This window comes from Enhydra lutris, unplaced genomic scaffold, assembly GCF_002288905.1.
Source record: "Enhydra lutris kenyoni isolate GAN:26980312 unplaced genomic scaffold, ASM228890v2 scaffoldscaffold27, whole genome shotgun sequence".
NCBI lineage: Eukaryota > Metazoa > Chordata > Mammalia > Carnivora > Mustelidae > Enhydra > Enhydra lutris.
In genome coordinates, this window is record NW_019154111.1 from 4,458,395 (window position 1) to 4,483,296 (window position 24,902).

At 50.0% G+C, this 24,902-nt stretch overlaps 1 protein-coding gene across 5 annotated transcripts in view; it reads left to right on the forward strand.

The window, feature by feature from the left end:
* The window catches only part of LOC111151859 (homeodomain interacting protein kinase 2), a 172,270-nt gene that overhangs the window by 51,285 nt on the left and 96,083 nt on the right, over positions 1-24,902 (forward strand). For all 5 annotated transcript variants that reach the window (XM_022510083.1, XM_022510084.1, XM_022510086.1 and 2 more), the window contains exon 2: positions 6,112-7,195. In XM_022510083.1, the coding sequence (XP_022365791.1) occupies positions 6,112-7,195 (1,084 nt within the window). The remainder of the gene's footprint in view (positions 1-6,111; positions 7,196-24,902) is intronic.

A 24,902-nucleotide genomic window follows, 5' to 3' on the forward strand; every position in this document is an offset into this window, starting at 1 on the left:
GTCTTTTTTATAGAGCGGACCCTTGGTGGAATCAGTAGTATTGTTATTGTCGTTATTGACGAAGGAATTCTGTTGAGCTTTGGTTGATCCTAAACTGTGCTCTGATGGAATACACTATATATTTAACATTACATAACTAGTGGATAAACAGACTTTGATTGAAAACAATATAAACGCCCCAGAGACATTTAATATACACTATTTTGGAAATGTATCATTTAAAATTGGCTAATCTGGGGGCGCCTGGGTGGCTCAGTGGGTTGAAGCCTCTGCCTTCAGCTCAGGTCATGATCTCAGGGTCCTGGGATCAAGCCCCACATGGGGCTCTCTGCTCAGTGGGAAGCCTGCTTCCCTGTCTCTCTCTGCCTGCCTCTCTGCCTACTGGTGATCTCTGTCAAATAAATAAATAAAATCTTTAAAAAATAAAAAATAAAATAAAATAAAATAAAATTGGCTAATCTGAAATTATCTTTGCACTACTTGTAAAATATGAACTTGATAAGCAGGATGACTGTCATTAAAATTTTATGAATATAGTTTTGCATGTCCATGAAGACATTTTTTTTTCTAGTACTTTTCAACCCCTGAGGCATCAAATTACCATGTTATACATGGTAATCAAGAGCTTTTCAAGTTAACTCTTTTCTGGTTGCCTAAAAATGTCTATTCAGGTGCATATTTCTAACAGATATTTTTGACATTCCTTTTGACGTATTCTACAACTTTATAATATCATATTAGGTAATGTGATCTCTAAGACAAATATGGCATCCTATTGGATATGGGACTTAATCCTTCAAGTTCCTGATTGTTTCCTATCAAATACTCATTATTCAGCAAAAGCATGTGTCAGAGGATTTGGGGAAGTGGGGAAATTTGTACCTCTTACACTAAGGTCCTCACAATTGTGTTCTTTTTAATAACGTAACTGGATTCTGCATGGTAACCTATTTCACATCTGCCAAACCACAATTAAACTTTATCCACTTCTGGAAATGTGCCATTATTTTACTTATAATTCCTTCTCTCAAGCTTTGGTAGAATTCAGTGAAGTTGACTTCAGTGTAATTTCTTTTTAAATCATAGTTGAACCCTCACTCATCTCCGTGGTTTCACCAGAGTATGATCTTCCAGTAGATAATTTTGGGGTGGTGAAATGGAAAGGAAATGTACTCAGATGTGAAGCAACTTTTCAGTTCATCTAGTTGTGAAATACAAAATTATGAAGAAACTAAGCAAATAAGTGGGGGGAAGAAAGGACTAAATGGGCCAGTCCTTTAATAAATGACATTTAAAAAAAAATCTTATGAGCTAAGACTTCAGGAAAATCATGAAGATTTTTGGCTATTTTTAGGTGGAAAAAAATTACTCTTAACCTTAGAAAACTGAATTTCTCATTAAATCATTAAGACAGAGACAAAGAGGCACGTAGAATTACCTTGATTTGAACTTCTAGAATCGGGATCTGAGTTTTCCACTTATCCTAGGAGTCTAAACCCATCACCTGACTTCCTAGCTTTCAAAGTGGGACCCTTGTGAAAATGAATTGGAAAGGGTAACTCTGGACTGTCCCAGACAGAGTCTGGTGTGTGCTCCCCCTGTCCATAAAACATCCAGCTCGGATCCTGTTACGTGCTAGGTGCTCAAGATTTTAAGATCTGGAGAATTGTGATAACCCTGAAGAACAGTGTTTGAGTCTGATGCAGCCGGCATGGTGAGGGGCATTTCTAGCCAGGCACATCTCCTCTCTGATCCCGGGCATCCTTCAGCAGAGGTAGCCAGTGATGATTTCCACAACTTTATGACCCTTGGCTGTCATCCCAAGAACAAATAAGTCATAAGCCATCCTCTTTCCATCTGTAAAATTCCACTTCTGCACCCTGGCCTTCCTACCAAAATGTTTTTGAAACAGGAAAAAAATAGAAAAAAGAGCCACTTCTCCTTAATGTAACATCAGCGTATTTCCTCTACTGCCCCCCAGCCCTTCCCTCCCCAAGTACTTGAGGGTTGAGGAATGAGGGGCAAACCAGGTAGCAAAGGACAGTGGAAATGCTTGTTTTGTCTCCAGCGGCTAATTTACTAAAAGTCAAGGGATTAGTTATTTCTATATTGCACACATCTAAAACAGTATGAATATTTAATACTGATAACTATAGGAAAAAACATTTTCAGTGTTATTGCAGAATTAGGGGGAGGTTGACTCGAACAAAAAGAGCAATAGGAAAAAACAGGTAGAGTAGGTTCTGAATAAGCACGCCAGAGTGGTCTCGTCAGGCAGAAGGATGTCTGCGGAGGTATCATTTTGCATCGGTAGATACTAGAATTCAGGATCCAAACAAGAAGGGAAGCCACTGTCAGATCTGTGGGATGAAGGCGGGGTTCAGAGCGTGTGTCGGATGTCAGGCTGAGGCTGCTTGTGGGAAGTCCGAGCACGTCCAGGCTGAAATATAGACAAAGTGAGCACTGACACCAGGACAGGAGCTGCCTAGCCCCTGCCTTGTTTTTTTTTTAAAACGTCTTGGTTTGGGTGGGAAAATAGTGGCAGGTTTTTCTTTACTCTCCAGAGGGAGGCCTGATTCCATAGGTGCCTGTGATTGGTCATTGCTCTAAAGCCAGAAAACTAAGCTCCCTGGGAGGCCCGGCCAGTTAGAGTGCTTTGTTCCATCAACTGAGTGCCTACCACGGGTAATAAACTTGGTTTAATACTGGGGAAAACACGAGGATGAGGTATAAACTGGAGTTCTTAGACTCAGAGTATAGCCTGGTTATGGAAACCATGACCTAAATGTGTAAAAAGTGAAATAGCACAAAAGATAAGTAATTCAGTTCAAAAAGACAAAAGAGATTTTGCAAGTCACAAGTGCAATTTGTGGCCAAATGGATAGTACATATGGTAAGTGCCGTAGGGAAAGAGATATGATCACTGTGGGTTGGAGAGGTCTGGGAAGAGGAGGTATCTGAATTGTCTTGTCTTTGAATAAACAGAAAAACGGTGAAAGCCTGCCAGAGGAGGGAATGGTGTAAGAGCGTGGAGGTAGGGCGTTTAAGAGACATTCTAGAAACAGTGAGTAGAACAGCTTAATTCAAGTTGGAGGTTGAGGACAGTTACTAAGTTACTAGTTGGAGATGAAGCCAGCAAGGTAATTGAAGTCAAATTTGATGGTGTTAAATGAAAGAGTCCTCCACTTTATCCTGTAGACACCAAGGAGTCATTGAAAGTTTTTGGACAAGGCACCTGGATGGCACAGTTCATTGAGCGTTCAGCTCTTGGTTTTGGCTCAGGTTGTGATCTCAGGGTTGTGAGATTGAGCCCCAGGTCTGGCTCCACACTCCAGAGTCTACTTAAGGCTCTCTCTACTCCTTACCACATGCATGCACTCTCTCTCTCTGTCTCTGTCTCTCTCTCTAAAATAAATAAATCGTAAAAAAAAAAAAAAGGAAAGAAAGAAAGAAAGAAAATGGTTTTGGACAGAGGAGTAACATGCTTAGAAATATTCCAGGAAGATTAATCTGGCGGCTCAATATGGACAAATTAGAGGAAAAGAGACTGCTCAGGTAGACCAGATGTCTGTTTGGTCTAGTCCTACTAGAAAGCAATAAATGTTTTAATTTTGGAAGTGGCAGCAGGAACAGAAATAAAGAGATGGATACAAAAGACATTTTGAAAGAAGGAAAAATTACTAAGACTCTGCACCTTCTTGTCCGTGGATAAAAGAAGACTCATCAAAGGTAAATCCACATTTTTGGAACCAAGTGACTAGAAGAATATTCTATGAACAGAAAGGTGGGATGTTAGGAAGGGGTGTGAGGTGGTTAAATTTTTAGGAGAAGATAAGGGAGTTCAGCTTTGGAAGATAGTCTTTCATGTAGCAGGGGGCAGAAATATATTCATGGAAGGTAAGAGGGAGAGCCTGGCCTGTGGTGAAGGCAGGAGTCACCTTCACAGACATAACAGGTCAAACTGTTTGAATGAATGTCTTCCAGAGAGAACAGAGTCAAAGTGTTGGAAATGCCAACATTTTAAAGGAGAAAGAGGTGAAGAAACCACCGAGGCACACAGTGTGCAATCAGACACTGGAGGAGGAGATTATAGATTCTCATAAGCACAGATAAGAGCATCAAGAAGGAAGTTGTGGTCAGCGTATCAGATGTTGCAGGGAGGTCAAGGGGGAATAGGGGCTGAAAAAAGCCCTTGGGTTAGGCAATTAGGAAGTCGTTTACCTTTAAGAACACAGAACTATAGTGTAGGGATGTGGTGGTTGGGGGAGGGTGGCTTAAGGAATGAGCCTTGAAGAAAAGGGAGCATAAACCACTGATTACAGGTGAGAAGAAGGAAAAAATTAACGGGGAAGAGTATGGCTCTTACTCCTCTTGGCTTTTAAGTTGGGAGTATGTTCACACGCACACGAAGGCAGAAGGAAAAGATTAAGTCATTGATTCGCTGGGCAAAAGTTTATTAAGTGCCTACTGAGGACTTGGAACTAATTAGCAAGCAGGAACTGAAAGCTGTAAGAGAAGAGGACAGGGGAGGGAACCAGAGAGGAGGAATCATGAGAATTAGACAAAATTTTTGTGTTGGAAAGGAGAGACTCTGCTTCCTCTGAGACCAGAGAGAAGGAAGAAAGGATGGGGGGGGGGGTGCATGTAGATTCTGGAATGTTCTGAAATGAAGAGAATAAAGGTGGAAAGCAAGGCTGCTGACAGTGGGCTCCTGGACAAAGGGGCAGGTGTCTGCTGGGAGAGAAAGGGTGGCCAGGGTAACAGGAGACCAGGGGGGAAGGAAAATATTTGTTAAATGACCACTCTGGGTAACGAGAAGGGATCAGAGACACGAACACGAGGATGGCTAAACAGCAGTGGTGCTTGAGGAAGCCCCTCTGTCTTTGTGCTTCCAGGAGAAACGTTTGTCAGCTGCAGTTAGCTGGTGAGCAGTGTCTGTTTCCACTTTCACCTCTAAGAACTTGCCTTTCTCATTGTCTTATTTTTTCTTGATAGTTTTTTATGAATTTTTGTTTGTGTCTAGAATCACCATAATTGTAAATCGTACTATTCCAGAGTTAACGCTCTTACAGATTTCTGCGGTTATCTCAGTTGTGGCTGAGATGTTGGAATGAAATAATAGTGCTTTCTAGATAAACACATTGATAGATGAACTGAGCAGGAGAGTTAGTGAGTGGAGCCCATGAATGCTGCTACCTCCTCCTCCCCCCAAATACATAAATGCTTTAATGATATAAAAAACATAAAATAGATGATAAAATGTTTTATTTAGGCCATCTAAATGAAGATATCAGACTGACTGCTTTTCTCCTCAGCCTTACAGAATTCATTTAAGATGACTAAGATCCCAGAGGGTAATTACAGTTCATCTAGAAGCTAGTGGTTCATGAGTGACTCCACAATTGGACCTATGTGGAAGACGTCTTAGCTAACCTGGGGTCTGTGACAGGGAGCAGTAGATCATGTGGGACAACTTAGTCTGTAACAGTTAACTGGGCCACCTGATAAGGTCCTCAGTTTTAGTAGGATTGCAGCCCAGTGAGAATTGAGGAAGAATCTGTTTCTATCACAGACAATATTTATTTATTTTTATTTTCAAAAGATTTTATTTATTTATTTGACAGAGATCACAAGTAGGCAGAGTGTCAGGCAGAGGGAGAGGGAGAAGCAGGCTCCCTGCTGAGCAGAGAGCCCGATGTGGGGCTCGATCCCAGGACCCTGGGATCATGGCCTGAGTGGAAGGCAGCGGCTTATCTGACTGAGCCACCCAGGCACTCCTGTCACAGACAGTATTTATTTAAAAAGAAGTAATGAACAGACTTCTGATACTCTCATTCTGTATCTGAATCTTGGTTGTGTTCCTGACTGACTCTACAGTTCTTCCATTTTCCTAATGATGGCCGTTAGGACACTCAGACTCCTTGGCCTCACAGACTGAGTGGCCACAATGTGCTTCCGGGGGGGAATAGGTTTGCTTTTCCCCGCCTTGCTTTGAGGTTGGAGGAAAATATTCTCTAGGACCCAAGCCACTGGGCGGATGTGTTGGATCTGTTGGATTCACTCATTTAAGGGTGACTAAAATCCTTACCTTCCCCTTCCTTTTCCTTGTAGGTATGGCCTCACATGTGCAAGTCTTCTCCCCTCACACCCTTCAATCAAGTGCCTTCTGTAGTGTGAAGAAACTGAAAGTAGAGCCGAGTTCCACCTGGGACATGACTGGGTACGGCTCCCACAGCAAAGTGTATAGCCAGAGCAAGAACATACCACCTTCTCAGCCAGCCACCACAACCGTCAGCACCTCCTTGCCGATCCCAAACCCAAGCCTACCTTACGAGCAGACCATCATCTTCCCAGGAAGCACCGGCCACATAGTTGTAACATCAGCAAGTAGCACTTCTGTCACTGGGCAAGTCCTCGGCGGACCACATAACCTAATGCGTCGAAGCACTGTGAGCCTCCTTGATACCTACCAAAAATGTGGACTCAAGCGTAAGAGCGAGGAGATTGAGAACACAAGCAGCGTGCAGATCATCGAAGAACATCCACCCATGATTCAGAACAATGCGAGTGGGGCCACTGTAGCCACTGCCACCACATCGACTGCCACGTCCAAAAACAGTGGCTCCAACAGTGAAGGGGACTACCAGCTGGTCCAGCATGAGGTGCTGTGCTCCATGACCAACACTTACGAAGTTCTGGAATTCCTGGGCCGAGGGACGTTCGGGCAGGTGGTCAAGTGCTGGAAGCGGGGCACCAATGAGATCGTGGCCATCAAAATCCTGAAGAACCACCCATCGTATGCGCGGCAGGGTCAGATCGAGGTGAGCATCCTGGCCCGCTTGAGCACGGAGAGCGCCGACGACTACAACTTTGTCCGCGCCTACGAGTGCTTCCAGCACAAGAACCACACATGCTTGGTGTTTGAGATGTTGGAGCAGAACCTCTATGACTTTCTGAAGCAGAACAAGTTTAGCCCCTTGCCCCTCAAATACATTCGCCCCGTCCTCCAGCAGGTAGCCACAGCCCTGATGAAACTGAAGAGCCTCGGTCTCATCCATGCCGACCTCAAACCGGAGAACATCATGCTGGTAGATCCTTCTAGACAACCGTACAGAGTAAAGGTCATCGACTTTGGGTCAGCTAGTCACGTGTCCAAGGCTGTGTGTTCCACCTACTTGCAATCCAGATACTACAGGTAAGACCGCTGGTCCGGACACAGGACATGCCGAGTGCCCCTGGCGTGCACAGAGTGTGCTGTGGGGGTCTCCGGGGCGGGGGCAGGGGTAAAATTACATGCCTCCAGCTGTTACCCTCACGTGACCATCTTTTGGTTGGAAAATGAGGACATGCACGTGAAAATGATGGTTAGAAGCCACAGGAGAGTGGAGCCAAGTAAGCAGCTCGGCGTAGGTGTTCAGGCTCCGAAGGGACTCCTGGAGGCTGGGGTGAAGGGCATGGCAGGGCTGTCAGGTCCTGGCGGGTGTGGGGAGCCAGATGTGGAGGGGGGGGGGCGGGAGGGGTGTGCGTCATTGAAGTCCCTGCCGCGGGAACACACAACACTTGCACTGGAGACAAGGACGACAGCCGCTTGCAACCACAGCAGGGGTCCTGTAGGTGACAGCGGATATGAGTGAAAGGATGGGTTGGGGGGTTGGGGTCTTAAATCCTCGACTAAGGGGTTGCAGCTGTATCCTTAAACACGGAGCAAGCACTGAGGCGTTGGAACAGGTAGCAGGGTGGTGAATGGAGGGTAGCAGGACCTGAGCAATGCTGAGAAGATGACTTCTGTGTCCCCAGGGAGGAAGGAGGTGGGGAGGGAGCGGTGTGGCCCCAGGACTGAGGGGGCCAGTCGGCGCTCGCATGTGGTGCAGAGCTCCGGGTCTGGGCAGGATGGAGGGAGGGTTGTGGCAGCCTGGGTAGGGAGTGCAAAGCTTGTATTCCTTCCCTCGCTCAACAAGGATTGACCGCATTCCTGGCACGTGCCGGGTGCAGTGCCGGGTGCCAGGATATGGCACTGGCTTTGAGAAACCCCGGGTTGACCCGGACACCTCCGCTCGCTAAGCTGTGTGGCGTGGGCTTGTTGCCTTGTACCTCTGTGCCTTCTCTTCCTCACCCATGAGCTGGGGAAGTCTGGTCACCAGCCTGGGGGTTGCTGGGACAGGGGGCTGCATTACGCAGCCCAAGAGCTTCCCTCACTGTCCAGCTCGGGGTCGGTGCGTGAGGAGTGGGGAGAAGTGGGAAGCAGGAGAGCGTTGGGGGACACAGCAGGTGGGCTGTGTTTGCAGGGACATCGAGCAGTCCAGTGAACATGGACGTTGGCCAGAAACATCCTAAAACTGCAGTGAGAAGATGCGACCCATTTAAGAGGCTGTCATGCAGACCATGAAAACAGGGCCCCAGGACTCCTGTGCCTGAGCCCTTGTGCCCTGACCTTCCGATCAGGCTGTGCTTTCTCCATACTTCCTTCCAGGCCACAGAGAAAGGCTGCAGAAGGTGCTAGAGCTGTGTGAGCACAACTGACCGCTCACATCCCTGAGGCTGACCGGCCCCCGTCTACCCTCCTCAGCCTGCGGATCTCAGTAGATAACCTCACATCCAGGCCCTGAGAGCCGGGTGCAGTGCCGGGTGCCAGGTCATGCCCCTTCCTGTTCCTCACAGGGGAACAGGCCCTGTTGTGTCCCTGCTGCTGCCCTAGCCCCCAACTCCTGAACCACAGTAGCTCTTCCAGACTCCGCTCCTGTCCTGCCCCAGCCCCTCCCCAGCCATGTCCTTCCCCAGCATTCCTTTCCCACCTTGTCCACCCACTGCAGCATCTGCCCGACTGAGGATCAGCCTCCGCTGGCTTCTGTCCCCCTGCCTCCCCTGCCTCCCTGCCCCCTGCCTCCCCTGCCTCCCTGCCTCCCTGCCCCCTGCCCCCTCCGCCTCCCTGCCCTCTGCCCCCCTGCCTCTGTGCTGCCCCCTGCCTCCCTTGCCCCTGCTACCCGCCCCCCTCCTCCCTGCCGGCCCCAGGAGGGAAGGCTCTGCTGCTCACTCACTTGCAGTCAGCTGTGGGCCCCTCTGCTCTGGAGCCACACGGAGAGGGAAGCCCGGTGCCCAGTGCTGTGGCCGCGGAGGAGAGGGACCTGGGCCAGCAGCCTGCAGGAGAAGGCCCTGCGGGAACCCTGAGGGCAAGGTTGAAGGAGAAGGATATGTGAGGAGGACAGTGAGCCCAAGTTCTCTTTAGGAAGTACCCTTCTTTGAAAGGTAGCTCTGGGTGGCATCTTAACGGGTCATCTTCACAGGTCACGGAAGGACCAGCTGGTGCTCGGGCTTCTAATACTCGGTTACCCTAAATTGCTGTTTAACGAACAGATACCGGTTTTATTCACCTTTACTAGAAATTGAGCGTGGCGACTTGTCAAGAGACTTTTTAAAAACTGTCAGAAAGGCATTGCATATCGAGAGTAAAACCTGATGGGTGAAGGAAGTTGATTTTAGGGATTCTTTATGTACTCACGGCTTCTCGCCACCTTGTGCCCCTTGTACGCGCCTGACATTCCCACCCCGCTCCCACCAAGTGATCTCTGCCCCTGATGCCTGGGACCAGGGAGTCTGGTGGGTGTGGAAGTCTTGTTTGCACATAGTGTCCGGGCTCTCTGTAGCTCCCCTCCTCCTGTCTCCTACCTCTGGCCCCTGCACCCCCTCCCTGCAGCCCTTTCTTAACCCTTAGATGACTGTTGCCTAACATTCTGGGCAGGCAAACCTCTTCCTTCTCACAGTCCCCTTGGCCAAAAAGACGCATATCCTTCGGTCCCTATGGTGGGCCTCTGTGCCCGGCTCTGGTTTCGTGGGCACAGCCCCCACAAGAGCCAGCCCAGCTGTTCTGCCTCAGGTGCTGCATCGTCTTGACGTTGGTCACCTCGTTCCATGCCCTCCCCAGGCCTCTTCTGAACCTCGGAGTGGTTTGCTGCCACAGAGAGCAATGCAGGTGCTTCCGGATGGTCTTCGGCTCCGTCTGTGTTAGTCCCAGCTCTCTGTGAGGGACAGCCAACTCTGGGCCACTTACCAAGTTGATTTTCCCAATTGCTTTGCCTCTCATGGGGGCTGGGAGCGGGAACAATCTCTACAGTTGTCCATTGTTGATCTGAGAAGGAAGACATTTTCAGCCGCCTCTTGAGAGAGCATATCTGTGTTTGGGGTGGGAAAATCAGCACACAGTGGATCTGTCCTTCCATAGGGCCTGGTTCCCCTGGGGTCCCCCTGTGTCTGTGCTGGGTGCATTATCCCCTGGGACACTCCCATGTCCCTCCTTATTTTAAATGGGACAGTATTAAATATCTTCCCTTACTCTCTTCCCTGAAAGTGACATGGAAACGGTACGACATAGAGAGACATTCCTGTCCTCAGCCTGAGGTACATGGAAAAATCGATGGTGTCACAGAGAGGAACTCCAGGATTTGGTTGGCTGAGGCTGGGGGCATATTACCGTAGAGGCAAGCCTGACGGGGTGTTTTTCAGGAAACAAAGGCTCCATTCTTAGGTTTTTACTTCAGATGCATGAGTATCCCCTTCCTACTTGACCTTCCAACTTGAAGGTCTGTTACGTAGGCAACTGCCACATTGCACTGTTTCTCAAACTGTATTCTGCATAAGAACCACCAGGAGAGCTTGTTAAGAACATGTTTCCACCAAGGACCTGCCCCAGACCCACCAAATCAGAAGTTTCCAGAGGAGTGCTCTCCGAGAAGGTCTCCAACCTGTGCATGTACACACAGACACACACACACACAGACACACATACACACACACAGAATTCACTGCAGGGAATTGTATATGAGCTTGTGTAGGTGGTTTTTGGCCCACTCTGAGAAACACTGCTGGGGAGAAAGAGATTTCCTTAATGGTGTCCCATTTCACATGCTCACACCCCAAGAAATGGAGTTGTAGGTAATTCTCTTTCTTCCTGTTACCTCACCTTGGAAGTCCCTGCCATTTCCCTATGTGATTCTACACTGATGACAATTTTTACTGGGGTTTTTGTGGGGGTTTTTTGTTTTTGTTTTTTTTTGTTGTTGTTTGTTTCGGTGGAGAACGAGCAAGTAATAAATTGATGTGGGGGTATTTCCACCACTGTGAGGCCAGGAAACTAAGAACAAGACCGAATATGAAGCTCTGCTTTCCGGAAAAACAAACAAAAGACCTGCCATTCAGGCAGAAGATAGTGATTAAAATGTGTAGATTTTTTTTGTTTGTTTGTTTCTGCTCTGGGCTATTCAAAATACTCTGGGCTTAATTTGGAACAAAGACCTTGACTAAGACCTCAAAAAAATGGGCATAAAAATTTAGGACATAAAAATGTCCAGTAATTTCCTTGTTCGGAATAATCTAACCCCTTTTTTGGCTGATTCTTTTGGTTGGAGAGATTATCTTCCGGTTGGTTACATGGTCGTTTGAGGTCAGGTGGAGATCTGTTTTAATTCAGTTCAGTTCATCAGGTGTTTGCTGAGTCTTGCTGTGTGTCCTCCAGTGGATCTCTTAAAGGGAAGGAGGTAAAGGAAAAGGTCTAATCTTGAGTTTATGGTCTCTCTGAAGTGATCAAAGAACTGAAACAAATCGCCTAGAGAAGAATTCTGGTGTTTAGACAGTGCAAATGTTTGACAACTCTGTAGATGTTCACTGAGCCTGGAGGGGAACAAATCATGAGAAAAACTAGGGAAAGAAATTCAAAGTCAGTGAAAGATTGTGCCAGACGGGTTAATAGGGAGGATTTCTAGAGCAGGAGCTGTATTGTAGGAATCTTGATGTGGGTCGTACAGGAAATGAGAGATGGGGTTGAGGGAGCCTGGGAGCCACTGGGATGGGCACAAATCAGGGAAGATGGTGACGTCTGGAAGGAGTTGAAGACTTGGGTTGGAGTAGGGGTTAGGGGAGTGAGGTCTCGAGGGGGACAGTATTAATGTGGGAGTTGGGGCTTGGATTTAACAACAGTAATTTAATGAAGTTAATCAATTAGAATAGAAAAAAAAAAGTGGGGGGGAACCTAGAGGCTAGGAGGCCATAGTCATCGTTCAGGAATAAAGGGAAGAGGCCCCGGGTTGTGATGCCCGCCCCAGCAGCAGGAACGTGAACACTTGCAGTGCTTTTAACCTTCCAGGTACCGTGGCTGTGTCACTGGCCTAGAGGCGACAGTTTTCTGTTAATTGAGCTTTCTCTGAGGCACAGTTCTGAAGCTCTGGTCCCTTTGGAACCTGATGTCCGATCCCAGCACTGTGTGTCCCCAGCTAACCGTGTTCCACTGAGTCATGGGGAGAACGTCAGTGTGAACCCTCCGCTCTCCTGCTTCTGATCCCATTATGACCAGGACCTGCGTTTGGTTGTACAGTTCCCCAGAGTTGATGGGGTAGCCTGTGGTTTTTTTCTTCTGTGGGTTGAGCTTGGCCTCCTTACCCACACCGGAAGCCCTCCCTGATCTCCTCCCCACCAGTAGGGGACAGGGGGCCTAGCATATTCCAAAATGCCGTACGATGCGTCACTTCAGAAAAGGGGCACAGCAAAAAAAAAGAAAGAAAGAGAAAAGAAAAGGGGCACAGCTTCCTAAAGCCATAAGCGTAAGCAGTTTTAAAAATGGCATAACTTGTGCAGATAATCAGGTATAAAGCGTACCTGACTAGAAGTTAGGTTTGACTGAGAAGAGCCCTGAAAGGAGTCGCATTGCAGGCGTTAGCTTTTTAAATTAATTTACATTTATTCCTAGCAGACGGATACAAAAGGAAAAGGCTCTAGCGTGCCCCTTGACGGTATTAAGTGAAACAGTAGTGCCACTGACAAGCTCATCCACCGAGGGCGACGGTTATGAATACGTGAAGGCTTTCTGGGCTGCGGCTTTTCCGAGGAGAATAACCACTAGGCTACCTACCTGCCTATTAGTTTATCTCCAGTTTCCCTTTACTGGGCTCTAGGACCTTGAACCGTGCGGAGAAAAATTTGAAATTAAAACTTTCTTTAGTGGGAAGCTGGAGTGGGAAGCCTTGTGTGTTACTTGGTCTGTCGGCCTGAGGGCCCCTCCCCTCCTACATGCATGTGCACCCCACCCACCCACACACACGCAGGTGGGCTTGAGGACCCAGTGCGGAAGCTGCCCTAATGCCCCAGAAACGGCCCCATTTTCTGCCTTGCAGCAGGGATACCAACCACATGTCCCCAAAGCTGAGGACAGTGGGACTGGAACCATGTTGGGGTTCAAGGGGTAAACCAGGTGTTTCCAAAGCGTAATCCAGGGAGCCTCCTGCTGCAGAACCACGCGGGTCCCTCTCAAAAGCGGAGATCCCTGGGTTGCAGAACAAATCTAATGAGTGAGCAGGCCCTCTGGCTGCGGGGCAAGGCGACATACATTCAGACAAGCCCTACAGCTAATTGTGCTGTTGAAACTACTTCCTTGAGGTATGGCATCCAGAAGCCGTCCGTATGTAATGTGTACAACCTGATGGGTTTGAGCACAAGTATACACCATGAGGCTGTCCCCCAGTCTATGCCATGAACACGCCATCACCTCCAGAAGTTTCCTCCCATCCTCTTTGTTCATCATCATCATGATTTTATCCTTTGAGAACTGTTCTTGCTCTAAATGGCAGGGCTTCCAGAATATGTCACCTGCGCCCGCCCCACCGCGGGTGGACCACACGCCCCGTCGAGATGGGAGAAGCGGGACTGCCTGGCTTTGAGCTGTGGATCGGTCACCTGAGCAGCTCACAGCCCCTTTGTGGGGCCCAGTCACTGCCTGGCTTGTGGTCAGACCCCTTATGCCCCAGTGGTGGTGACAGAGAAGATCCAGAAATAGCTGGTGAGCTAGGAGAGGGCGAGTGTGTCGTGACCTGGGAAGCGGGACGTTGGAGGAGGTGGGCTGGTTGGGGGGCGGGGAGGAGAGCAGACGAGCAGCAGAGATGACCACATGTGTCACCTCTCTGCGTGGTTTCCAGTAGATGTAGCACTGACTGCCGGGTGGTGACTGGGCCCTCCCTGTAGCCACAGTTTGGAACTATCATCCCGATTTATGCATTAAGCAAATAATTTTTTGAATTCCGAAGATGTGCCAGACACTGTGCTTTGTGCTGAGGTTTCAAGCAATGAGTGGGAGGAGTGCCTTCAGCTATGCAGTTCTGCCCCTATGTCTTTAATGGAATGAGCTGTCCTTGGGGAGCCGTTCGTTGGGTGTGCCAGGCTGCCCTGTCGTTGTCCACCCAGTGTAGACATCTCTCATTAAACTGACAAGGGAGCGTGTGCAAGGCAAACCCAGAGTCTCCTTTCTCCCTCAGCCCCGTTGGCTTAAACCCCAGTGGAGAGTCAGGGCTCTTGGTCTTGGGTATTGGGCTGTGGCCCTCCTTCCCAGACAGAGGTGGAGAGGGTGGCATTGTGGAAATGAAGGTGTTAAGTTGGGTGTCCCGCAAGCCGAGCCAGAGACAGGGCTTGGGTGCCAAGAGTCCTTTTGGGAGATCTCAGGGGACAGGAGCAAGGGAATGGGGGAGTGATACCAAAATTAGGGGCTGCCCCATTCTGCCTCCAGGGAGCCAATGAAGGTCTTTGGGATTGGGCCCCAGAAGGGTAGAAGGCTGGGGCCGCGTGGGCTGGGGCAGACCGAGAGGCTGAAGCAGAAAAGTAAGGTGACATGGGGCATAGAGAGGTCCTCGGTGACAGTGGCTGAAATCAGAGGGAACAGCTCCAGGTGTCTGCTGTGACGCTCTGCCCAGAGACACCCAGGGCCTCCCCACCACTTACATGTGCCATGTTTTTAAATGGAAAGAGAATAAAAGGGAAATGCCCTTTTAGAGAAATTTAAGGACTATATAGGCTAAGAATTCAGAGTTGAACTCTAAACATTTGGGTTGTTTGGAAGTTGAAGATCTTACTTAAAATCTAAAATTAATTACAAAAAAAAGCAAACTAAAATTCATGAATCTTGCCTCCACCTTTTGTAGCTGGTTGGGTGCCAGGTGGAGGTGGGAGCCCGGCTGGGTCTGGGAGAGAATACCCAGGCCAGGGCAGGGCCATGGGGGACTGAAGTAGGAGCTTGTGGCAGAAACAGTGGAGGGAGGTGCCTGGAACTGCTGTTCTCCTGTGTTCTCTGCGCGCGCTCAGCCGGGGACCTGACACTTTTCCCTGCGGCTCCACTGTTGAATGAGTGAATGGCCAACTGGCACAGGGAATGAATGAATGGCCTCAGTGGCCCAGCTCGCGCTGCCACACAACAGATACCCTCACGCACCCACTTACTTGTGGCCTTTCACTGGTCACCTAAACCCTGGGCCCGTGGCGTCCGGCATCTCTGAGCCCTGGATCAGATGGGATCCCAGTAGCAGCCCTTTGGGAACATCCACGTCTCACCAGGAACATTCATTCCCATCTCGCCTTTCCACCTGTGAGATTTCAATTTAAAACCTGAAGACAGCTGACTCGGCTTTTAACAGATTAGTTCCCTGAAATCAGCCAACATCTGTCATGTCCCATTTTACCTCTGCAGAAAATTAGAAGTGACTCCCCGAGCGGAGCTGGGGCCGAGGGCAGCACACTCTCGCTGGAGAGCCTTGGGGGCGTGCGACGGCGCCTTCCCTCCGGGCCTCTAACCTCTTCCCCGCTGCTCCGTCTAGGGGCCTTCCCACGCCTGCGAGACAGGACTCCCCTAACTTGCTCTTCAGACCCGCAAGCCAAGGGAACGAAGATTTCCCGTGGAGAGTGGGGGCTGGTCCGCTGCTCCGCGTGCTTGGCACGTGCAAAGCTGTCGGCGAGCATGAGCTGCTCATACTTTTCCCACGACAACTGCTGTCCTTGTCATTCTTCTTCTTGTCGTTACTGTATGTGGCAGCAGGCCTGGCTCTCTCTGAGTTCCAGCTCTGCTCCCTTAGAGCTGTGTGACTTTAGGCAAATTCCCACACCTCTCTGAGGCTCCTTGTTCTCTGCTCTTACAAGGGGAAAATCACAGCCGCTGTCGAAGCTGTTGGAAGGACTCCGGGAGGGAGTGGCACAAACCTGCAGGAACCTCGCCTGGCCCAGGGCACCTGCCTCTCTCCTGACCATCGTGCTTTTTCACAGTTACATGCCTCTGGCTTAGCATTTATTTAATTTGGTCTGCGTGTCATTAGCTGTTGACATCCCCGGCATTCGCCAGCTTCTGGGGATCACGCACGGTTTCTTTTTCATCTCTGTGGACATGGAGGCCCAGCACGACACGTCCCCTTTGGCCGGTGTGAGGGCTGCCTGCTGGGAGTGTGTTTGCTGGGTTTCCTTCGGCATCAGGAAGGGACAGTGTCCGGCTCCACAGTGAAGGGGTCAGCATTGGAGGAGAGGCACGACGTCTCCCCCCTGCGTCGGGAGGGAGGTGACAGAACAGTGTTGGTGTGGCGAGAAAGGCAGGGGGTGCTCTTCCTGACTTGAGGGCCCGGGCTGCTGCCCCCCTGCGGCTCGCGTGAACCTGAGGATGGCTGTAAAGTCTTGCACTGGAGAATGGGGAATGCACACTAGAAGCCCCACAAGGTCAGATTGCATTCGACCCTTGCCGTGACTTCCCACACCCGCTCCCCATCTCTGCCCACATCAGGAAGGTCAGGGAGCCAAACTGTTCAGAGATCCCCCCGAAGGTACATGTGTGTGTGTTGTGTGAGCGTGTGTTGCTATGTGTGTGCATGTGTTGGACGTGTGAGTATGTTTTGGTGTGGGTGTTGGATATGTGACTGTGTGTTGGTGTGTGTTGAATGTGTGTTTGGTATGTGTGCGTTGGATGTGTGAGTTTTGGTGTGAGTGTGTCTGTTGAATGTGTGTTTGGTATTTGTGAGTATGGGTATTGGTGTGTTGGTATGTGTAAGTGTGTATTGTACATGTGTTAGACATGGAGTATGTGTTGGTATTGGCATGTGTGGATATTGGATGTATGAGTGTGTTGGTGTGGGTTTGTGTGTGTAGAATGTGTTTGGTGTGTATACTATACATGAGTATTGGTGTGTGTGTTGGTGTGGATGTGTATTGCTATGAGTGGGATTGTATATACGTGTTAGATGTGTGAGTGTGTGTTGAATATGTGAGTATGTGCTGTGTGAGTGTTGAATATGTGAGTTTGTGCTGTGTGAGTGTTGGTGTGAGTGTGCATTGGTGTGGGTGTGTTGGGTGTGCCAGCTCAGTGGCAGCAGGTAGACTTGCCTGTGGGATCCCACATATTTCAACCTCTTTTGGACCTGCTTCACATGACTGGGGGCATGTACTATCTCGCTCACAACCTTATTTATGTAAATGTGGACTGGAAATTCAGTTTTTTGGCTAGAACGCAAGGGACGAGCTATTGGTGTCCCTTCGTCGTCGTCTGCTGACCTCCAGTGAAGGAGTTCTAGCTCTTCTTTTTGTCAGTTGGAACTTCTCTTAGCAAATAAAAATGCAGTAAGCGTGACCCTCCAGGATATAAATAGACCTGGCCCTGAGCTCTGCTGTTCTCACTTGTGAACATGGGATATTCGGCCTGAACAGCAGCAGGGCGGCCTCGGGGAGATGGGACAGCTCCGCGCCCTGGTTGTGGACGTCGTGCCGCAAACCCATACGTGGACTAAAACTCAGAGGTCTCACATCAAGAAATTAAATAAAAATTTTTGAAATAAAAATTTTAAATCTATTTACCCTTAAAGACCTCTAAGGAAATTGTTGATAACATTAAACCCTTAAGCCTTATCTTGCCTGGTTTTTCTTCCTGTTTTTGTTGTGTTGTAGTACGTTGGGGCAAAAGAGATAAATTTGTTCATCCTGTGACAGGATGGCGAGCAGGGTAACAGTCATTTCTGGAAATGGCCGGATGGGGGGGACCCATGGAAATGACTCTGGGGAGTAGACAGCTGCTGGGGACGGAAGCCCCTCTCTCATGCTGTCTCTTCATTCTATGTGCTGCTTCGTGTGTAGGTCACGACCTATCCTCTAACACATAAGGACAGTGACCGCCAGGAACAGAGAAGTGACACACTGTTCCTTCTGATCCTTCTGAAGTGTCAAAATCCAAAAAGAAAAGAAGTCTTTGTGGAGTTTGGTCCCCCAGCTTTATTATGCCTGCAGGGTCCTGCCCTTGGCTGTCCCATCATTGTGGCCCTGGCCAGCACACCCATGTTTAAAACAAGCCATTTTCCCCAAACCAGCTTTTCCCCGATGGCAGGCCTCCCATCTGAGGAGATTTTCATGCATATTACAGAGAAGTAGTAGGTCTTGCAGGAAAGTTCTTTTGTCCCGCACAGAGAGCGGGTGCCCACATGCCATCTTGGGTGCGGTGGGTTATCTCTTCTGCGTCTCAGTGACGGACCTTGGAGAGGGGCCCCTGTCCCCGGCAGCCCTCCCAGGCATGACGAGGCCAGTTCTGACAGCAGGACATGGATCATGCCCCCCAGTAACTGGGCCAGGGCCCAAGGCCACATGCTGGGCACAGAGCCACGTTCCTTCTTCTCCCTCCCCACTGACAGGAGCGTTTCACTTCCTCCTTTGGAAGAAGCAAGACGGTCACCAGCATGTGAACGTCGTGTCACTGTGCCTTCTGCTCTGGCTGTCCTGGCAGTGAGAGGTCCTTCAGTTTGCAGATGGGAGTTCACGGCCCCATCATGACTGTTTGCCTTGTCCCTGTTGTGCTGCTCTGCTTCTCTCTCTGCATTAGTTCCGGCAGCATTGGGATATCCTCGCTCGCCATTAAGCATTCCCTTTTCTTTCTCGGAAGATGCTCCCCAAATCTCCTTCCTTAATTCTGTGCTCTTCCTCTGTTCCCTGCTTTAGCTCCCATATCCCAGGTCCTAACCTGGAATTCAAATGCCTATTTTAAGGGCCCCAGCCCTCCCCTCACCCCATGTGGCCTCAGCGCCTGCCAGGAGCCCACACTGTCGCCTTCACTTAGGATAACTCCCCTGCCCTCCATCCCACCTGGACCCTGGGCCCCCGAACCCGACCCCACTCTGCTCTCCTTGTGAAACTCAAGGGCCAGATCTGCCATGAACAGAAGTGATCGCTCCTTCCTCAAGACATTTAGGTTTAGTGTAATGCATCTAGTTAGCCATCCGTCCATTTGATCTTCAAGGAAGCTGCACCTCCTGGGGCCAGGGCCTGGCTCTTCAAGCCTCTGGAGGAAGCAGGGCTGGCATTCCAGGCGGTTTCACGGAGAGCTGAAACCACTCGCCAACACTGGCTCAACCTAGGGAGGTGACAGGGGTCAGGCACCTGGGTCCCAGCACCCCACCCACCGTGTGACACGGGACAAGTCTTAGCCATTTCCTTAGCGTCTGGATTGCACGATATTCCATAAAGGCCTTGGGGACCGTGAAAGTCTCTTCAAGTGTCAGGGCTGCCTGGCTAGGTTGTTAATTCTCACTTTCCTCTTTCTCTTCCTTTTTTTCCCTCCCCTCTCCCTGTGTTCCCAGGGTTCTCCCGAGTTAAGCCAGGTGGACATACCCATAGTGATGGGAATGGGTCTAGACGTCACCTACTTGGAAGGGGGCGACCCTTTCAGCTTTCTGAATGTCACTGGTTGATTGCCTTCCTGTCCTGTGTCAGGGTCACCCCCGTAAGAAACGTAATCATGTGCGACTCTCGGTTGGAGGCCATGCAGATCCAAATATGGTTTCTGCTGGCACCGACCGAAACTGTGAGCTTGAAGATAGATTTTCTCTGAGAAATGTGCCATTTAAAGTTTTCTCCCAGCTTGTCATGTTCATGTTCTGTGTCATGGTTTGTATGGAAAGGCACGTATTTGCATCTCATTGCTTTGCTTTATAAGCTCCATTCAGCAAGGAAGTCACCGCAGATGCCAGGGGGACGCTGCCCTTGGCTCTGAGGAGGGGACCATGACTTCCTCGGAAAGAACATCTCTTATGGGCACACGCGTTTGGGTGAAGCCTCAGGAATGGGAGGCACCAGAGAAATTAGCCGAAGTGCCAAGTGAGCCGGAGTCTTTCTGTGAGCGGCGAGTGACAGTTTGTGTCTGCCCAGGCCTCTGGTTGTGATGGTCATTCATGGTTTCTGAGCGTCCCAGGAGCGTGGCTTTATGTGACCATCATCATAACTTTGAAGGTAGCTCAGACAGCACGAGCATCGCCATCTCACTGAGGGGTTCGTGCCTCTCCTGGGGCCGCCCACGTGTCAGTGACCAGCCCACAAGGGCAGCCTGTATTTCCTACTCTGTCCAGACGATTCCTGCCCAGCTCAGAAAGCCAGGGGTGCCGAGGACTTCCAGGCTTGCATCCTGGAACCCCGAGGGATGGCGCGGGACGGCCTTGAGCTGCTCTAGGCAGGCCGGGGGGCTGGGGTAGGCCTCAGGAATAGTTTGAGGGGAGCCGTCTCCTGTCTGTCTTCCTTCCCTCCCTACCCTTGTCCAGACAGATGCCCTGTCCTCTGGAGAGTGCCAAGGAGCCCCAAGTCCTTACCCTGTCACGCTGGGGCTTCCGAGCGGAGTGCTTGGTTCCGCACAGACACTGTGGACTCGCATGATATTTGGGTTTTGTTCGTTGCTCCCTCCGGTCCTGGTGGTGGTGAAACATGGTGTCCTTGACGCCCCCAGACAGGGCAGTGTCTGCACCCACCGTCCAGGGAACACGTCCAGGTCAGAGGCCAGATGGCAGGGGCCATGCCCCACCCCGTCACCCCACAGTGCCCTCGGGCCTGGTTCTGCCTTGGCCCCAAGAGCTTAGGCCCAAGAATGAGGAGGATGTCCGCGGCCCACAGTGATGCGGAGGGGAAGGTGCCACCCGCCCCGGGCCCAGCTCCACCCCGGGCTGCACCTGATCTCCGTAGACCTTCCCTGGCACTGACTCTCCCTCCCTGCTGTGGGAGGAGAGCGCATGCAGCTCAGCCGTGGTCACATTCTCCCGGGTACCACAGAGGAGGCAGGAGGCACTTTGCACATACTCATGTTATCCGTCTTCCCATCTAGCAAGCAAGACTCACTGCACTTAAATACCCAATTTTGCCTGCACAGCATGCAAATTGCTGGGTTGGTTTTGCCACAGAAATTGAACATTTCTAACAAAACATGACAGCACTGCCTTTCCTAGCAGGTAGGAGGGGAGCTCTGCTGCAGGAGATGTGCCCCCTGCCATCCTCGGGAAATGAGATAGCGCCCGGAGCTGGCGAGAGAGGCTAGGAGTCCCAGCCTGTTGTGTCTCCTGAACAGGGCGCTCTCCATCCCGGCTACCCCGTGTTCCCTGAGCTGGGTGTCCCTGTCGGTGAGGCAGGTGGTTGGAGCCGATCGAGGTGCGCTGTGGGGCTGAGTGCCCCACGCAGTTACTGGTTTTCTTATTTTTTATAACAGTTCTTCAATGACCGTCTCACGTCTCATTTCCCTGTTCGTCTTTCCCGGGCCACTCTGCTCTCCACGCATCTCTCCCTTGTGCGTTGTAAATTCTCGTTGCGTTTAAAATACATACTTTATGCCTTCCTTCTTGCATGTGAGGGAACTTTTGGACATCCGTTTGTTTTATAATTTGACCTGTGTGTTAGTCTTGGCCAACCAGCTAGACTGTGAATGTCCTGGGTGTCCGTGCTAGCGATTAACATATTCTCCATACTTGTTTGGGGGAGTTGAGGATTAGCGATTTCACAAGGCCTGTTAAAGGAAAGCTGTTCTATAAATCCCCTAAGTCTTTCATGAGCTGCAAAGGTCAGCATTAATGAAAATCATTTCAGGAATTTTTTTTTAATAATTTAGGTGTGTTTAAAAGAGCTCTTTCTGGAACCTTCATACGCTGTCGATGGGAATGCAAAATAGTGCAGCTAATGTGGAAAACAACTTGGAGATTCCTCAGAAAGTAGAATTTCTGTACGATCCCCGCAGTTCCACTTTTAGGTATGCATCTGAATTACAAGCAGGGACTCAAACAGATAAGTGGTACCTTATGTTCGCAGCTGCATTATTCAAATAGCCAAAAGGTGGCAACAGCCCAGATATCCAGCAGTGGGAGAATGTGTGAACAAATTGTGGTCCCTCTCTACAACAGAGTATCATTCAGCCGTAGAAAGGAGGAGAGCACCACTGACGCTTCAAACGGTGTGCAACGGTTAGGGGCACTGACCACCCCCTGCAGCCAAAAGTCCCTATCGAACTTTCAGCTCCCCGAAAACTTAACTACTAAAAGCCTACTAATGGGGCACCTGGGCGCTCAGCCGGTTGAACATCCTGCTCTTGATTTTGGTGCAGGTCATGATCTCAGGGTCTTGAGATCAACCCCGGGTCAGGGCCCACACTGGGCGTGGACTCTGCTTGGGATTCTCTCCCTCCCTCTTCCTCTAAACGACAAAAGCCTGCTGTTGTCCAGAGCCTGACTGACCAATAACGTAAACAGCCACTGAGTAATTTGTGTGTTACCAGTGTTGTGTACTGTATCCTTATAACAAAGTAAACTAGAACAAAGAAAATGTTAAGCAAATCGTAAGGAAGAGAAAACACATCTGCAGTGCTGTACTTTATTGAAAAAATCCCACGTTAAGTGGAGCCATGCAGTTCGAACCCGTGTTGTTCCAGACTCAGCTGTACGGACACGCGCTGCTTGTGGAGGAGCGTCTGAGATGGGCTGAAGAAGCCGGCATGATGTGTGGTGTTAGAGTTCTTGTCTGTGACATGTCCAGAATAGACGAATTTATCCAGATGCAGATTGCCGGTTGCCAGGGGCTGGGGGAGGTAAGGGGAGGAAGGCACAGCTGGCGGGGAAGGGGTTTTACCTCTGAGCCATGGGAATGTTCCAGAACTAGATAGAGGTGATGGTGGCATAATGTTGTGAGGTTACTCGATGCCACTGAATGGTGTGCTTTGGTTCATTTGACGTCCTGTGGATTTCACATCAATAAATCAAATATTTAAAAAGAAGAAAGAACTTTTGCAGGCTGAGAATTTGGGATGGGATGAGCTTGTACTGTGGACGGAGGTTTAGGCCCTTTTGGGTGTGTTTGTACCTGGGACCTAGACTTGTTAAAAATGCTAGCTAGGAGAGGAGTAGTTCTGAGCTGTATTTGTGTGGTAGCTATAGGAGTGGATTTAAAAATCCTTACAAAAGCAGAATTTTGAGGATGATTTATACTTTTCTGGTGCTAGGTTGAAACACTGAAGTAAATTGGGGGTTTTCTTTTTTTTTTCATTGACTTGGGAAGAAACGGCTTTATTGTAGCTGTCTTTGCCCACCACCACCACCCTCCCCTGGCGCCTGGCGTGTGACAGTGGAGTTGGTGTTGCCCTAATGAACAGGATGTTACCTGAAGGCCAGGCGCCATCTGCCCAGTGAGCCAGGAGTTCCCAGAGTCTCCGTGGTGGGGGGTGGGGAGTGTCTCTCCCTCTCTCTCTCTTTCTCTCTCTCCCTCCCTCTTTCTCTTTCCCTCTCTCTCCCTCTTTCTTCTTCTCCTCTCTCTCTCCCTCTCTCTTTCTTCCTCTCCCTTTTTCTCTCTCCCTCTTTCTTTCTCCCTCTCACTCTCTCCCTCTGTCTTATAAAGGGGGTAGGCCTGGCCTGGGAGAAAAAGACCTTTGTTGGTGGTATTTTAGTATTCCTAAAGTATTACAGTAGAGCTGATTTTTGAGTTGGCAGCCCTGAAATGAAGCCCCGGCGCTGCCATTTCCCGACTCCGTGTCCATGGGCAGGTTGCTAAGCCGTCCTGTGCCTCAGCTTTGTGGTCCCTGCCTGGGGACGCTCGGGCCGGCTTGGGAACGGCCCGATGAAGTGAAGCGCGCACGTGCCGGGACGGGGCCGCCCCCGGGCAGCAGAGCCTGTCTGAAGAGGCAAAGGCTGTGACCTTGTGTTATCCATGGAGTGTTGACTCCAGGGAGCTCGGGGGCTCCCTTCAGTCTCCGTGCGGGACCCCCTCCCGAGGTCCCCGGCTGTCGCACACTTTCTTTGCACTGCCAAGTGGGGGAAGTGCAGAGGACCTGGGTTTTGTTTGGTCTTTCATCCACTGTCCTCCCTAATCGATAAAGACTCCCGCATCCCCGCCTCCCCACCCCTGGATTCCACGTGGATAGTGGTATTTCATTCTCATGGGCCTTTAGGTGAGAAAGAAATGGGCGTATCCCCACGTGCGGGTTTACATACTGACTTCTTTCCCCAGTGCTATCAAGAAAAGCAAAGTTCAACAAACATGACATTATCACTGACTTTCCAGGGACCCTCTCCTTGCCTTGGCATCTGTTACTCAGCGATATACTAACCCCTTCTGGCCAGTTCTCCCAAGTCGTAACCAGTCACATGTCCACTCTTTTCCAAATCTCGGTTTGTCGTTCCTTCTCTTTCCCCTTCATCCAGGAAGCATTTCTCAGACGCCCACTAAACGCAGGGCGGTGCGCCAGGACGAACACAGGAGGCCCTTTGGCTCAAGGAGAATGAGAAGTCGCTGTGATCACAGCAAAGCTGTATTAAGGGGGGCTAAGAGTTCATTAAACTCTGTTTCTGTAGCCATTTTATTCCCCAGTCATGCTCTCCCATAATTTTGGGTAATTTGTCCAAAACAACTTTTGCAGGGTATGCTTTGTGACTCTTTGTAAGTCTCCTTCCCTAAGTTTTTCTCTTGAGTGTGTTCTTTCTTTTCCTGGAAGTTTGTGCTGGTTTATGTCAAACAGCTCCAATGGCTTCTGGTTCTTCGCTTTCCTCTGGCCTCTTGGAAAACTTTTTAATGTCCTCTGGCTCAAACACATCCGTTTCCGTTTCACGGACACAGACGCGTGTCCTCCCTTGTCGCACCGATGTTGGGTAATTGGGTTGGCATTATCGGCCCCCTTGCATGGTTAGGCGGCCCCAGGAGGTGGCGTGGAGAGTCCCCCACGGTTCCCCAGCTAGCGGGGGACGGAAGTAGCCCCGGACCTCTCCGAGGCTGTGAGGTTATATTTCGGCTCTCCCGTCCGTGTCGGGGCTGCCCACTGTGATGGGTCACTTCGATGCCGAGGACCGCTGTTC